The sequence below is a fragment of the Drosophila melanogaster genome, chromosome 3L (assembly GCF_000001215.4).
Source record: "Drosophila melanogaster chromosome 3L".
NCBI lineage: Eukaryota > Metazoa > Arthropoda > Insecta > Diptera > Drosophilidae > Drosophila > Drosophila melanogaster.
Window position 1 is genome coordinate 13962648 of NT_037436.4, and position 15114 is coordinate 13977761.

General features: G+C 44.7%; 5 protein-coding genes across 10 annotated transcripts; 3 read left to right on the plus strand and 2 right to left on the minus strand.

The window, feature by feature from the left end:
• Positions 1-10: 10 nt before the first annotated feature.
• On the minus strand, positions 11-2055 carry Meics (Meiotic central spindle). 2 transcript variants are annotated; one of them, NM_001274886.1, is made up of 2 exons: positions 1508-2055; positions 11-1366 (listed from the first exon to the last, which is right to left on the minus strand). In NM_001274886.1, the coding sequence occupies exons 1-2, from the start codon at positions 1980-1982 to the stop codon at positions 126-128; spliced, it is 1716 nt and encodes a 571-aa protein (NP_001261815.1). In that variant the 5' UTR covers positions 1983-2055; the 3' UTR covers positions 11-125. The 2 variants fall into 2 exon arrangements, with proteins under 2 accessions (NP_001261815.1, NP_524062.1); NM_079338.3 differs by having other exon boundaries at positions 1472-2055.
• A 500-nt stretch (positions 2056-2555) lies between these two features.
• Positions 2556-10420, plus strand: Nxf3 (Nuclear export factor 3). Of its 2 annotated transcripts, none has more exons than NM_001300135.1 (5): positions 2556-2745; positions 2877-6055; positions 6114-8453; positions 8515-8670; positions 8774-10420. In NM_001300135.1, exon 2 carries the CDS (start codon positions 4001-4003, stop codon positions 5846-5848), a length of 1848 nt encoding a protein of 615 aa, NP_001287064.2. In that variant the 5' UTR covers positions 2556-2745; positions 2877-4000; the 3' UTR covers positions 5849-6055; positions 6114-8453; positions 8515-8670; positions 8774-10420. The 2 variants fall into 2 exon arrangements, with proteins under 2 accessions (NP_001287064.2, NP_729938.2); NM_168566.2 differs by having other exon boundaries at positions 8774-9359.
• ssp2 (short spindle 2) lies at positions 2556-10420 on the plus strand. 2 transcript variants are annotated; one of them, NM_001300136.1, is made up of 6 exons: positions 2556-2745; positions 2877-2983; positions 6000-6055; positions 6114-8453; positions 8515-8670; positions 8774-10420. In NM_001300136.1, exons 1-6 carry the CDS (start codon positions 2699-2701, stop codon positions 9014-9016), a joined length of 2949 nt encoding a protein of 982 aa, NP_001287065.1. In that variant the 5' UTR covers positions 2556-2698; the 3' UTR covers positions 9017-10420. The 2 variants fall into 2 exon arrangements, with proteins under 2 accessions (NP_001287065.1, NP_648672.1); NM_140415.4 differs by having other exon boundaries at positions 8774-9359.
• Positions 10421-10475: 55 nt separating this feature from the next.
• CG13738 (uncharacterized protein) lies at positions 10476-10830 on the minus strand. The gene has a single exon (NM_140416.3). The coding sequence runs from the start codon at positions 10791-10793 to the stop codon at positions 10512-10514; it is 282 nt and encodes a 93-aa protein (NP_648673.1). The 5' UTR covers positions 10794-10830; the 3' UTR covers positions 10476-10511.
• Positions 10831-11413: 583 nt separating this feature from the next.
• On the plus strand, positions 11414-15114 carry Hsc70-1 (Heat shock protein 70 cognate 1). 3 transcript variants are annotated; one of them, NM_168569.2, is made up of 4 exons: positions 11414-11763; positions 11913-12128; positions 13070-13201; positions 13270-15114. In NM_168569.2, the coding sequence occupies exon 4, from the start codon at positions 13323-13325 to the stop codon at positions 14988-14990; it is 1668 nt and encodes a 555-aa protein (NP_729941.1). In that variant the 5' UTR covers positions 11414-11763; positions 11913-12128; positions 13070-13201; positions 13270-13322; the 3' UTR covers positions 14991-15114. The 3 variants fall into 3 exon arrangements, with proteins under 3 accessions (NP_729941.1, NP_729940.1, NP_524063.1); NM_168568.3 differs by having other exon boundaries at positions 13070-15114; NM_079339.3 differs by lacking the exons at positions 11414-11763; positions 13070-13201 and having other exon boundaries at positions 11806-12128.

Here is a 15114-nt window from a genome sequence, read left to right on the forward strand (position 1 = left end):
AATGATTTTTGGTAACATCAGATTGTTCAAATTTAATGATTTCCTTACACGAAGTCTGTAGTTATATCTACTTAACACTTATTATAACTAATGGTCTTATGCTGGGGCTACAGGATAATCTTATATTATTTCTTTAGGTTGTGAAGTCGCAAGTGCTTTTTTAAGCTCTTCTGGGAGAAAAATCCCTCTGGACATTGCGGGCATGGGTGGGGTCGAATCTTGTGGCTTGTGATATGCTTATCCAGGGTCTTTTTTAAAGCAAACCTGACGTCGCAGTGCGGGCATTGGTGCAGCGTTTTTGGCTCATCCGGGTTTTTGTGCGTCTTCTCGTGACCCCGTAAGCTCTGCTGAGTGTCATAGGCTTTGGGACACTGAGAACATTTAAATGGCCGATCATTATTGTCCACGTGCCAAAGGGTATGCTTCATCAGTGACTGATTCGCACTGAAACCCTTGCCGCACTGGTCGCACTTGTAGGGCTTTTCGCCTGTATGGATGCGTAGATGACTCTTAAGGTGATGGTTGTGGGAAAAGGCTTGGCCGCACTCCTCACATTTAAATGGCTTTATACCCGAATGGGTTCGCTGATGTTTCATCATGTTCGATTTCTCGAAGAACGACTTGTCGCAGTCGGGGCACTTGAACTGGCGATCCCCGTTGTGGACCCGCAAATGGGTAATCAAATGCTGGTTCTGTACGAATCCCTTGCCGCAGAGCTCACATTTAAAGGGTCGCTCTTCCTTGTGCAGACGGCTATGCAACTTAAGGCCAGAGTTTTTGGCAAAGGTTTGTGGGCAGTCGGGACACTTATAGGGTCGTTCGCCAGTGTGCCTCTGTATATGGGCCCTAAGATTGCCTCTCGTGTAAAAGGTTTTGTCGCACTGTGGACATTTGTGACCCTTTTCCTCGTCGTGGGTGTGCATATGCGACTTCAGAGTCGGACCGTGCGTATAAGCTTTCGGGCAGAGGGGGCATTTAAAAGGACGCTCTCCAGTATGACGGCGTCTATGGGTCGTTAGCTGGGCATTGGTACGAAATCCCCGACCGCAGAAATCGCAGAGGTGCGGCTTTTGTGTATCACCTTGCTCCTTGTGCTTGGCAACGTGCCTTGCCAACGCCTTTTGAGTCGAGTAACTCACTCCACACTCTGTGCACAGAAGCGATTGATTATTGCCGCCAACCGTTTGGCGCCCTCCGCCGCCGGGAATCCAGGGTTCATCTTGGTCTTCAGTCGAGCCCACTGTCCATTGGTCTGAATCCTCCCTTTCGCTATCAGTATTGTTATTATCATTTTCTTCATCAAAGGCATCTTCAAATGTCTCCTGAATGGATACTTCATCTTCCGTTTTAATATCGTTCATTGTTACTAAAAAATAAATTTAAATTTTAGCATATAACGGGCAAGTCTAGAATAGATTTTAGCAGTACAATGGAAGTTCTTGTGAAAGTGGATGACATCGAATAGACCTACTTTCAAAAACTTCTTGCAATGGTTCACTCTCCTGACCATTAGTTGCCTTTCCATCGGTTGGCTCATCGATATCAGTTTTTACATCAGGCCGATTAGCGTCCAATTTGGTTACATTTGTGTCCAATGGATCCTCGCAACCAACTATCTCGAAGGGTATTAATGGGTTCATAGTACCTCTTCTGCAATGGGATCTACTCAGATTTGAGTTTGATTTATCGAGCTGGAGGAGCTGGGAAAAGAACTGAAAACTCTGCTCACACTTGTGACGGAAGTGAAAGGCATTTTGAGCGGCCACCAGGCAGGTAGGACAGATCTTTTGTGGCATTTCATCCCGTTTCACGCGACAGATCTCCGGCAGAATTGAGTTCAACATTTCCCAAATGGGGGGATCAGAGATCTCCTTGGAGAAAAGGTCCACCAGTATGGATGAGTGTTCGGCGCAGGCTCGGCAGTTCTTTCCCATGCTGGCGTCCACTGATCTTTCCATTTTTCCCGATGATCTCCCAACCATAGAGGCCGGAATTTCAAAAGAATCAACAAATGTTGGGCACTTGCTCTCCTGCCAAGTAGTCAATGTGAACGTATTCGCACAGAGTTGTCAGCTGCATCCGATGATTACTCGATAGTCGATAAGGTTTCATATGCCATCTCCATTAACGTCGTGAGGTTAACTGTGACTGGGAACAAATCTGCGGCATTCAAAACAATGGTGTCGATAGGTAGGATTCCAATCATATTTAAATCAAAATGTATGTAAATCTATATTAAAGGCATTAACAATGAAAATAAGAATATTAGAGATAATTTTAATTTTAATAAATAATTTACAAATCAAGTAAAGTTACAAATCAGTCTGTATTATAAAAACGTTTAATTAACATATAATCTTTAACAAGCGTGCATGCAATGATTTAGGTATTAAAGGTTATCATTTTAATATTTATCTTCATATTTAAGTTGAAATTTGCTAACTTTGCCAACAGCTGCAATAATTACTTTCACTTTCGCTTTCACAGTCACAAGATTGACTCATCGGCTTAAAAATACCAGTGACTCGCCACGGAATCGCGGATATCGCTCATCTCTATCAGCTTTGAGCAAAATTAGTATCTTGTATTGGCCAAACAGACAAGCGAGCGAAGGCCTTTTTGTTGTCGTTTCTGGCAATGATTTAGGTCTTCATCAAGTGTTATTAAGCTAGGCATAAAGTTTTACCCATCGCTGGACATGGATATCCTGGACATCGATGAGGCACTAAAGGATGATTCATATATGTGAGTGAAACCACTCCTGTTGTTTTTGTTCCTGTTGTTGTTGCTGCTGCAGCTGCTGCTACTGCTGCTGGCACTTCACAGGCAGAGGCATCGATGCTATAAATACTCATATGCCTGGTACTCCTTGGCAGATTTCTGGCGGATAAGACCCACGACGATGTCTCCAACATATTGCAGCAGTGGAAGACGAACAATCAGCCGCCGTTGCAGCAATTGCACTTGCAGTACAACAACGAGGGTAAGCCTTTTCCACACATACCGATGCACCCGATCACAAACATACACACATGTGCAGCACATCATGCAGTTGCGCTTTCTAAATCAAATTTGGGTTAAACTGGCGGCTACGTTGACAAAGTTCAAGTCGCATGTGGGCAGCATTACTTGGCCAGTAGTTACCGTTGTCTTTCAAAGTGGCCGATTGCCATAATTGGCAACAGCGCCAATGTTATTGTTACGGTAATTAATCAAGTCTCAATACGCACACACACACACGCGTTCCCATTGCAAACAGCTGTGCGTGGTACGGCAATAATATTGAAGGAAAAAAACTGGCTATGCTAATATGGCAAGAATCTCGCATTATACGCAAACATTATTATATAAATCCAATTTACTTCCTGCCCAGCCAGCGAAAGTCAATCAAGCAATACGCAAATAAACTATTTGCGTACAATTAAATAAACAATTACCACCGAACTAAAGACGAGGATCAAAAATCGATTAGGCGATTTAATTTGAGTGAAATATTGTCATGCTGAGCTATTTTTAATGATTTTCCAAAGTGGAATGCCAGAATTCCAAATATTGCTAAAAATATAAGTTAAATAAAACTATTTACAACAAAGTTCATACTTAATAGTCATTCCTGTAAATGTATGCAATGGTTAAACTCAGCATAGATAAATATTTTAAATAGCTTAAATAATATATACAAAATATTCTTTTAAGCGATAACAATAGTAGAAGTGGAAGTAAGAAAATTACGTTAACAAACAACAATTACTTATAATTATATATGAAAGCTTCAGGGCGTTTATCCAGTAAGTTAAAAAATAGCTAAATGCTAACTTAACGGTAAAATATCAAATAGTGTGCTGAACACATCGCTTTTGCGAAGCGTCCTTTGGATCTTTACTAACACTAAAAAAATTGTAAACTCCCGGAGATTGCTAGTAGTGTGCACGGAATTTAATTACTGGGTTTATTTCCTCAAAAGATTTTGTAATTTTACTAGTTTCCTGAAAACTTTGCGATGCAAATATTTGCCACTTTCAAATCCCACGAGCCGGACAGCCGCTTGATCCAAAACTTCAAAAAGCACGTGAATTCGCAGTCGCCACTTGACGATTTGCGAAAAAATCTAAATGAAAAAAGTAAAATTCGAGAATATGTACAAGAGCTGATTGGAAATGAGCAACAAATGGGATCCGTGCTGGACACGATCTCTTCCACCGAAGAGGACCACCGCGTGGCCACTGTGACCGGATGGTCCACGGTGAACATCGCCAACTGCGCCGGCGTTTCCAATTCTTCAATTTTTGTGGCACTGAAGTGGGTGATGATGCCCATTAAGGTGGAGATATTCAACTTCAAGCGAAGTGGACCGGAAGATAATATGGCACGTGGACAATTTCTGTTGGACAACCTGTTAAGCGCAAATCGCCTAAAACGCTTGCAAGAGGAAGTAGCAGTTATTAACACGTGCCAGAAAATCGAGGTGCGTGTCACACCCGGTCTGCCCAAATCGATGATGTGTGCCCAGATAACAGACGAATTTACAACTGCCATTCAGGAGGCCCTTAGATCACGCTATGAGGTGGATTCACGCACCTTAGATCTCTCCAGGTTCCACGCCAGTCCGGAGTTGTCTCTGCACTTTTGTCCGCTGCATATGGTCAAGCTGCTAGAAACAGTGCTAGTTCTTTCAAACCATTTATTTCCCCATGTGACCAGCCTAGTACTGAGCAACAATTATTTGTGTTCCCTGAAAGCGTTTGCGGGAAATTCCCAAAGTTTTGCCAGCCTAGAGCGGTTGGACATAAGCGCAAACAGGATTCAAGATTTGGGAGAACTCAATTACATCAACAAACTGAGTTGCAAGACGATCTTCTTGGCAGGAAACGGTTTGGCCAAGCTAAGCGTGGACGTCATTCGAAAAATGCTACCACAGTTGAAAAATGTTCATGGCTGTGTGCAGTTGGGGGAAAGTACAGAAGCTGTTGATAATATTCCGAAGTCTCAACAACTTCAAGGCGGTGGGACTAATGGTTTAAAGTTTTGCCAGGACTTCATAAGTTCATACTACACTTTCTTTGACGATACCGAAGAGCGTTTCAAACTTAAGAAGTATTACGACGACCAAGCCATGTTCTCGCTTAGCGTGCCGGTACAACTAAATTATGTCTACGGCTACAAGCTGTACAACAGAAACCAGAAGCGCCAGCATTCCTCGTTTGCACAAAACGCCAAGCTGCAAGTGGGTAGAGCTGCGCTACTTCTCGCTTTAAGCCGCTTGCCTTTGATGCATACAGACTTAGAGAATGTCGGGCTAGACATCCAGGTGTTCACTTCGAGTCTACGCATCTTTACGTTGACGGGATACTTTAAGGAGATATCATCGGATACTCTGGAACCACGACGCTTTCAGCGCACATTCGTATTGCAGACTTCCAATAGCCCCGGCTGGTTGATAACCAACGACATGCTGTGCATAACTTCGACTATGCCGGACCCGAAAAAAACCATTAAATTTAAACCAGAAACTAATATGATAAATACCGACCCGTCGGTAGAAAAAATAAATAAACCTGCAGTGACAGTTTTAGACAGAAAGTCTAAAGAGGATGTCCAAATTTCTAGACCCCTATCAGGAAAAGAGCTGAATCCTCTTAATAAGGCAGTGCAGAAAATGAGCCTTTCCCAGGTGGACCATCTTCCCAGTGAGAACTTCAACGATATGCCACCATTAGTAGCCATTGGTCCATTGACTACCGGGCAAAATTGTTTGGACTATGAAATGGAGGATATTTTAGTGGCCGATGAGAATAACTTTGACTTGGACATTGATGATGACATCCTGTTTGGATGCGATGACCTTTAAATATGAACAAAAAAAATTAAACAATTCAAACAAATAGCTTTTAGAAACCTTGCACCTATCGGTTAAGACACCATACATTACTATTCATTACTTTAACGAGTGCAGAACTCAAGGATCTAATTTATTTTTAAACTTTTATATTTTACGAAAGCCTTCAAAAACAATTCGAAAACCTTTACTCGCCCAAAGCGTCGGAATCTGGATTTCGTAAGTACAAATAAGCAATTGCAACTAATTTGTATATTAAAGTATCTTATTTTTTCAGAGCCAAAATGGAGCGGGAAATGACAGCGGTGTTGGAACCGGGTCGGTCGCGGGTGCCCCAGCAATGCTTCAGCTGGAAATTGGCGGTCTTGTCACGACGAATATGCACAAATCCTTCCTGCAAGACACCTCACCGCCGTCTTCCATCTGCTCCTCCATGAACACTGAACGGATGAACAACTCGCTAATCACCTCAGCAGACTTTACGAACTTGAACTTCCTTCAATCCACAATTGGTCTTGAGCAGGATCCAAACCTTACCACTACGCTTACCAACCAGACAACTGATAACATGGGAATCGGCGGCAGCATAGGCGGATATACGCTCAGTGACATGATCCGGGATCGCAAGGCGCTGGAGTCGCTGACCATGTGTGAGGACGATGGGACTCTTATCAAAGACTCGCACATCGGGCAAATTGACGAAATATCGTTGACACTGAGCAAAACTGCTTCCGGCTGCAGCACAATGGACAACAGCACAGACAGTATGTCCATTCCCCTGGCCGCAGATCGAACGATGCCCGTTGTGGTATCGGCAGTTTGTCCTGCCCTACAGCGTACCATGATTTTAGGGGAGGAGATGATCGGCGACACAACTTTTAACCTCGTGGATAGCCTTACAACTTCTGCGCTGCAATCAGAGTCTGAGTCTCTGCCAGTCGATGGAAATGCGACATTCAAAAGACCCACTGCGAGTGCTACTACAGCGGACGAAACCCAGGTGCTAACAGGTAGGCAGATGAATACTACCTTCACCGACGGTTGCAACACTCCTGAGGGCCGCTGTGAAACGCCTGAAAATATTGACAGGAAGCTGGCCTTGCTCACCATGGAATCCTCCACACCACTTACAACAAACATGCGCTCACACTGCTACCACAATAACAACAATAATAACAAGGCAGGATATACCCCTACCCTAAAGGGAAGGGGAGATATGAACCTGTCCCCAATTGTTGGCGCAACACCGCAAAAACCAACTGGAACCGCACCAGGGCGATTAAACAACACCTTTGAGCCCGTGGCAAAAACAGCTCCGTTCAACGGCGAGAAGTTCGTGCTGGACACTATGGAGCTCTTGGAGCAGATCGAACAGCCGCTGGATGGCACTTACAACCTGCAAATGTCTGAACAGCACAGGCAGATGCAATGCGTCATGGACTTGGCTGAGGCGGAAGTGGAGATGCTGGCCCAGCAGGGCGACGAAGAGCAATTCGAGAATATGCTTGCCGAGCTGGGCAAGGTGAATACCCTAAACGAGGAGCAACTGAAGATGCAAAAGTCGCTAGATACCATCAAACGGCGCTTCCATAGAGATGAGGCGGAGGCAGAGGAGCGTGAAGAGGAATTGCAGCAGTCGGCAGCCGAAAAGGTGGACACCCCAGTTCTAAATCAGAGCCACTCCAGCAGCAACAGCAGCGGCGGTGGTGGCGAACGGCTGCTCAGTCGCCGAAGTCGTCTCTACGACGATGTCAACCTTAGTGCAATGCACGGCAGTAATGGAAGTTCGACCAGCACCAACTCTGCCTCATTCATCGTCCAGCGTAGAGATATGCCACAAGTGGAGCAGCCTGCACCAGATCCTGATCCCGAACCAGCGGAAGAGCCTCCAAAGTCCCAGGTGACAGCAGAGATTGATCCGGCAAGCTATAAGCTGCCGGAGCGAAGAGAGCGGGATCGCGATCGCTTCAAGACCATTAAGATTTCGAAAGAAATGCGACTGCAGCCGGAAATTATTGTGCCTTGTATAGACGATGAACCACAGCAACTCGAGGACGAGCAAAAGCAATTAGTAGAAGATGTTCGGTACGAGGAGGATCAGCGACAGGGTTCACCACCGGGTCGACTTTCTCGTCGAGATCAGACCACAGCAATTAGCAACAACGCAGATGCTAGTGCGAGTAACTATCTGACCTACAAAAAACCCAAGGAAAAGAGCCTTATCCAACGACGTCCGCAGCAGCAGGAAGCGCCTTTATTAGCCGAGCCAGCGCCTGCGTCGACTCTTCCCCAGCCGCGTTCCTTGTCCAGGCCTCGCTACATCAGTGGTCTTCAGAAGTTTACTACGGTGAGCAAGGCAACTTCAGCCGGAGCGGGACTAAACGCCACTCCAGCCGCTGCTATGCCGACTACTGTTACAGTGCCGGCCAACGGTAACGGGGAGCTGAAGAGCCCTATGGGTATTAAATCCAAATCTTTCCACAACTTGTCCTCCACAATGAGCGGCGTTGGCTCTGGAGCCCTGCCAAGACCTAGTTTGGGCGGTGGACTGCGGCGTCCCAGTGCGCAGCCGAGCAAGCTTATGAGCGGATTGCGTGGACCAACTCAAGCCCAAGAGGTTCGTTTCGAAACTATTTTTCTTATCGACCTGTTTAATTCTCATATTTTTGACTTTTCAGGATGACTCCGCTGTATTTAAAGTACCGAAATTGGTGAGTGGGCTGCGTGCTCCTGGCCTTGCCCCGAAACGAGCAGGAGCTAATGGTTTAGCTCGACCTTCGTCCGGATATTACAGTCTGAGTGTTAAGACGGCACCAGAGGCAGACACTCCTGAGGTTAGTTAATGCAAGATTTGTTAAGGGAACGCTCAAGATCTAGCTTTTGTGCTTAGTTAAAACTAAAATTGGAAACTGCCAATCTTGGCGCAAAATATTTCAGAGCCTCTCCTCAGCCTCTTCGCGTGGCAGCCTCTATGGCCACAAGGACTCCGGTAGAACCGTTAACGGCGGAAATGTTCCTCAACAGAATCCACAGCAAACCTTCGACATGCAGGCGCTTACCTCTAAGCTGACCCAGGTGACTACGGGAGCGACCGGCATACCAAAGCCCTCGGGGTTGAGACCACCATCGCAAATAAAGCGTAGCGGTCTGCCGCGACCTTCCAGCATTGTTAGGCGCTGAGAGCTGATCACTTCCTCCGCCGCCGATTGTATGCATATGTCACACACCCGCCTGAACCGACTTTCCATGTTATCAGTAAAATAGTCTAAATCTATTCTTTTTGTACTTTGTGTTCAGTTCTATTTTTGTGTTTGTCATCCCAGCATAGATGCTCATCTTGCCTAGTGGTTTCAAGGCACTAGCAACTATGATTTTGAATTAATATTACGACAAATTGTGCATTTAGTTGAACGATACATAAATAGAGAACTTGGCGACTTGTAAAACAATTACGCACTCCCAGAACCGCTTACATTTATATATAGAACAAATACATCAACACGAACTTTGCCTTACGAACCATAATAATAAAACAAACGATTTAGGGGATGAGAAAGAGAAGATTGAAGCGAGAAATAATAACGATAATGAATTGATAATAACTGTATATTTTTGTAAAGCGATGCAAAAATTCTACGAACGTTATTTTTTGTTGGAGCGGCAAAGCAAGCAAGCAAATCGAATAAATATTACTAAATAACGAATATACAATAAGATCCTGCTCAGTGGCCACTAAACCACAAAAAAAAAGGAACGTATAAAACCAAACTGAAATTGATAGTAACTGATAAGAGTATTGAGAAACGTGTTAAAAATCGAACTTACAATATTATCTATTATTATCGCATATATATACAAATACAAAAAAGAAAAAAAACGACAGCAATATACATTGACTCATCAGATACTTAGACCAGAAGGTTAATGACCTGTTTATATTTTGCTATTGCTAGTTCTGAAACGAAAATGATCATACTTGTAATTTCATGAGGTGCACAGTATATTACAATTCCCTTTGTACCCCAATGAAAATTATAAACTTCGGCTCTGCTGATGTGCTATATACATACATATTATATAGATTTTTGTAAACCATCTGAAAAATTAAGTTTTCAGTTATTTTCGGTTGCCAAATTGAAAAGTGAAACTAAACTTTTGTTAGTTACCATCGAAAAATGTCTTAATAAATCTATGCCGTATTGGTCAAAAATAAAATTCCTAAAGATCTTCAATCTATTGAAGCCTTTGTCCATCACACATGCATATCCTAAGTTAAGTTTAGTGCGCATTGTTTAACCCTAATGTAGAATTAGTTTAATCTGTAAGGGACAAGTATTGTTTCACCCTCATCAACTAACCAATAACCACATAACTAACCCAAACCAAGCCTCTATTTTGTATTCTAGCGCTAACCCATTAAGCTTTAATCCTATTCGGTGATGATTTGCATGGATCGAATTTAGTTAGCTACTAAGACTAGTATGGATTATTATTTTTGCTAACGCTTTCATATGAGCCTTATAATGCATTGGGTCAGATCCGTGTGGTTTTCCCAGTATCAAGTTAAGAATGAAACCGTTCCAGAAAGTCTCTTTTTTGACCAAGCCAGACTTTCAAAATAATAAAACCCAAGAGATTTGTGCTAAACATTATCAAAGCTTGTTTTTATTGACTTTTATCCATTGAACTTGCAGAAGCCCCACTTGCAATTTCTCACGGTGTTCGAGACGGGACGACACCAGTTGTTCTTCCAGGAACAGTAGACCACCTGGTAAACCACCTCAGGAGCGTTGGTGGTCGTCGTGGCGGAGCTCGATGGTGCCGCCGTTGTTGTTGTTGTTGTGGTCGTTGTACTCGTTGTGGGTGCTGGTACCACATAGATCACTCGCCGCTTGAATCCCGATGCGGACTGGAAAAGAACGATTGCAGCCAAAACACAGATCACAAAGTACTTCATCGTTGATATTCTCTAAATGATCCAGCAGTTAATAATTCGAAATCTCTCAGGTGGAACATTTATATGCCCACACAATTCAATGTAAGTTTCTGATTGTGTGTCAAGAAATACAGAACATCTGTTTGGAAGGCCAAGAGTCTGGCGGTTTGGTATTAGTCGATGGGATTCCAAACAGTTTCAATATCGATGAAAAACCTTGACATTGGCAGGTATACTTGCTTTTATTGTTTGTATACTAACACAGATATTCGGAAGTAGTGTATTTTCTTATTTACATTTGACTATGGCATGTACACATATTAAAACGATTGATTTTATACTTAGTACCTTGTGGTTTCATTTAGAATGTATTAATTGTTTTTGTATTTCTTTCGTTCGTGGTTATCAGACAGAAAAGATTTACTTTAGTTGTCCCTCTTATGAGTTCTGTTTTCGGTGACGTACTAGTAGTTCTTTAATGCAAAATCTTACAGGCATACAAGTAGATCAGATTCGGTAGATGTTACTAAATGAAGAACAAAACACGGCCAGGTGAGAATTTTTAATCAATCTCGGAACCGAATAATTCCCCGATGCTATGTTGCAGAGCATCGTCGATGATCGAACTATTTTGGCAAGGGATCGGATCGGTTGTCGCAACACTCGGGCTGTCAGTTCTCTGGTGGCATTCGTGGCGCGTGCATCTTGCAATCTTTTAATATATTTATACATCAATACACATAGCATATACATAGCTGATTCGAGAATACCCAAGAAAGAGTACTAGAAGGCGAAGTTGGTAGCAGGCAGGATCAATAGGATTTCATCGTGGCAACCTGAGGACAAACGGAAGACGCTGTGGAGCTGCAAAGAGAAAAGGCGCTCGAATTCTTCCGAGTCCTGACCTTTGTGCTACTCTTCCTGATCATCTCCCTGTATCTATATCGATTCGCATTCTAAAGGACTAGCGCTGACTGCCTGGGATTTTTGGGTGAGGATCGAGTCCGTTGTGTAACCAGACCAAAAGGGGAGACAGTGATTCTAATTTCATTTTCGATTTCTATTCCGTTTCGGCTCGCCTTATTCTCGTTCTCGATCTCTCGGCGGGACCTTGGACGTGGTGGTGGGGTCTAATTAAAGCCACAGCCAAGATGCCCAAATTACCAGCGGTTGGCATTGATCTTGGTACCACGTACTCGTGTGTCGGTGTCTTTCAGCATGGCAAGGTGGAGATCATCGCCAACGACCAGGGCAATCGAACCACGCCCAGCTATGTGGCTTTCACGGAGTCGGAGCGTCTGATCGGCGATGCGGCCAAGAACCAGGTGGCCATGAATCCCAACAACACGATCTTTGGTGAGTCTCGTTCGCATTGTCCCTGCCACAGATCTTAGTGATCTCTGCCTGGGTCTAGATCTCTCGCCATGATCACTTTTAATTACTGGCAACATTTTCATGAATGAACTGTGCCCATATTTTCTTTATTATCTCGCATTCGAGTTTATTTTAAGAAATTCTCACTCACTGGCGCCAAAATGCATTTCACTCCCATTGTGAGAGAAAATCTCGCCTCCCACTAAAGTCCATATCCACTCCCCGTTGGTTTCTTCGCTCATTCATTTGGTTTAGTGACACCTCCACTTGTTGTGTCAGTTCTTTCGGCCTGTTTTACCGCCTCCCATGGCGCGTCTATGATGCGGATTCTCATCCTCCACATGGCATTTAATGCTCGGCCCGTGCCAACAAAAACTTTTGCCATGTTTATTGGCATCATTTGTGTCGGCCAAATAAATGAAAATAGGTTTCAGAAATGCTTTGCTTTCGCATAAATATTTTTAATGCTCCCTGTGGAATGTCGCATATTTTTGTCAACAATGTTTTTTGAATATCAAATCGAATATATTTAAAATTTAGTTTATTTAGTTTTCTCAACAAGAGTTGCCGGAAATAGAAGCTTCTGAAAATATGGAAATAATAATAAATCTAGATTCGTTTGAGTAATTGTTTGTTTAGCATTGATCATGAGTAATTTAGGTACTTCAAAAAATTAAAATTATACCCTCCAAATCTTAAATATATAATCTTAAATATTTCTTAAAATTTTCTTTCGGATCCCAAACATTCTAACCAAACCAAAATGCGTAAATTTGTCAACTATTATTTGTTTTTTCAATGTAAATAGTATTCCAGCATTCGTTTAGTCGTTTTCCTAAACATTTTCCATGCACCCATCCAAAAGATTTGCTGAGCAGATCTAATGCAAGCTTTTCTTTCTATTTTTTGTACTTTCATTTCAGTCTCAGGGTCCGTATAGAAAACCTCATAGAAAGCCCAGACCTGCCCAGAAACACAAAACAAGTCCAAAATTCCAGACACACAATGCCACATAATATCCCAACACACCCCGCCCGTATATGTTAGCTAATAAAGTAAATATGTTGTCCAAGTGCGATGATGTTGTTTCATTGGATTCTGATCGAGTGATTCTGACTTGCAGATGCCAAGCGGCTGATTGGCCGCCGTTTCGACGACGCCACCGTCCAGTCGGACATGAAGCATTGGCCCTTCGAGGTGTTCGCCGAGAACGGAAAGCCACGCATCCGTGTGGAGTACAAGGGCGAACGGAAGAGCTTCTATCCGGAGGAGGTGTCCTCGATGGTGCTGACGAAAATGCGAGAGACCGCGGAGGCCTACCTGGGCGGCACGGTGACAGATGCGGTGGTCACCGTTCCGGCGTACTTCAACGACTCCCAGCGCCAGGCCACCAAGGATGCGGGTGCCATTGCAGGATTGAATGTCCTTCGCATTATCAACGAACCAACGGCGGCGGCCATAGCCTACGGCTTGGATAAGCAGGGCACCAGCGAACGAAATGTCTTGATCTTCGACCTTGGTGGTGGCACCTTCGACGTTTCTGTGCTGACCATCGAGGATGGCATCTTCGAGGTGAAGGCAACCGCTGGCGACACCCATCTCGGCGGCGAGGACTTCGATAACCGGCTGGTGAACCACTTCGTACAGGAGTTTCAGCGCAAACATAAGAAGGATCTGGGCCAGAACAAGCGGGCTTTGAGGCGACTCCGAACCGCGTGTGAAAGGGCAAAACGCACCCTCTCCTCATCCACGCAGGCCAGCATCGAGATCGATTCCCTCTTTGAGGGCGTCGACTTCTACACCTCGGTGACACGGGCCCGCTTCGAAGAGTTGAATGGCGATCTGTTCCGAGGTACCATGGAACCAGTGGCCAAGGCGCTGCGTGATGCCAAGATGGACAAGGGCCAGATACACGACATCGTCCTTGTGGGTGGCTCCACCAGGATTCCCAAAGTGCAACGTCTGCTGCAGGACTTTTTCAACGGCAAGGAACTAAACAAGTCCATCAATCCCGATGAGGCGGTTGCCTATGGTGCTGCAGTGCAGGCGGCCATCCTCCATGGCGATAAATCGGAGGCAGTGCAGGATCTGCTCCTGCTGGATGTCACTCCTCTGTCTCTGGGTATTGAGACTGCTGGCGGAGTGATGACTACGCTGATTAAGAGGAACACCACCATACCCACCAAGCAAACGCAAATCTTTACCACTTATGCGGACAACCAGCCAGGTGTGCTTATCCAGGTGTTCGAGGGCGAGCGGGCGATGACGCGAGATAACAACAGCCTGGGTAAGTTTGAACTCTCGGCAATTCCACCGGCTCCACGCGGAGTGCCCCAGGTGGAGGTAACGTTTGACATCGATGCCAATGGAATACTCAATGTGACGGCACTGGAGAAGTCGACGGGAAAGGAGAACCGTATCACTATCACCAATGACAAGGGCCGTCTCTCCAAGGAGGACATCGAGCGAATGGTCAATGATGCGGAGGCTTATCGCCAAGCGGATGAGCAGCAACGCGACCGCATCAATGCCAAGAACCAGCTGGAGTCGTACTGTTTCCAGCTGCGCTCCACTCTGGACGATGAGCATCTGAGCAGCCGTTTTAGCCCCGCGGATCGGGAGACCATCCAGCAGCGGTCCAGTGAAACAATTGCCTGGTTGGATGCCAATCAACTGGCCGAACGGCAGGAGTTCGAGCACAAGCAGCAGGAACTGGAGAGAATCTGCAGTCCGATCATCACGAGGTTGTACCAGGGCGCTGGAATGGCACCACCTCCAACAGCCGGAGGCTCCAATCCAGGAGCAACTGGCGGCTCGGGTCCAACCATTGAGGAGGTTGATTAGTGAAGTAGAAATTTACTATGGGTTCTACAGTTGATTTTAAAATGGTTTGAAATCCGCAGCATCTCGACTAATCTTATTCACCTCTAAAATCTTTCGTAAATAAATTTAGAGTGTTCTGATTTCT

What these genes read in the sequence shown, in the direction of transcription:
- Meics (NM_079338.3), bottom strand. Translation starts at nt 1,982, where the DNA reads ATGGTTGGGAGATCATCGGGAAAAATGGAAAGATCAGTGGACGCCAGC. An exon ending in ATTGCAAGAAGTTTTTGAAA is followed by an intron (nt 1,367 to 1,471) that starts GTAGGTCTATTC and finishes TTTATTTTTTAG; the next exon opens with TAACAATGAACGATATTAAA.
- CG13738 (NM_140416.3), bottom strand. Translation starts at nt 10,793, where the DNA reads ATGAAGTACTTTGTGATCTGTGTTTTGGCTGCAATCGTTCTTTTCCAG.
- Hsc70-1 (NM_079339.3), top strand. Translation starts at nt 11,924, where the DNA reads ATGCCCAAATTACCAGCGGTTGGCATTGATCTTGGTACCACGTACTCG. An exon ending in TCCCAACAACACGATCTTTG is followed by an intron (nt 12,129 to 13,269) that starts GTGAGTCTCGTT and finishes TCTGACTTGCAG; the next exon opens with ATGCCAAGCGGCTGATTGGC.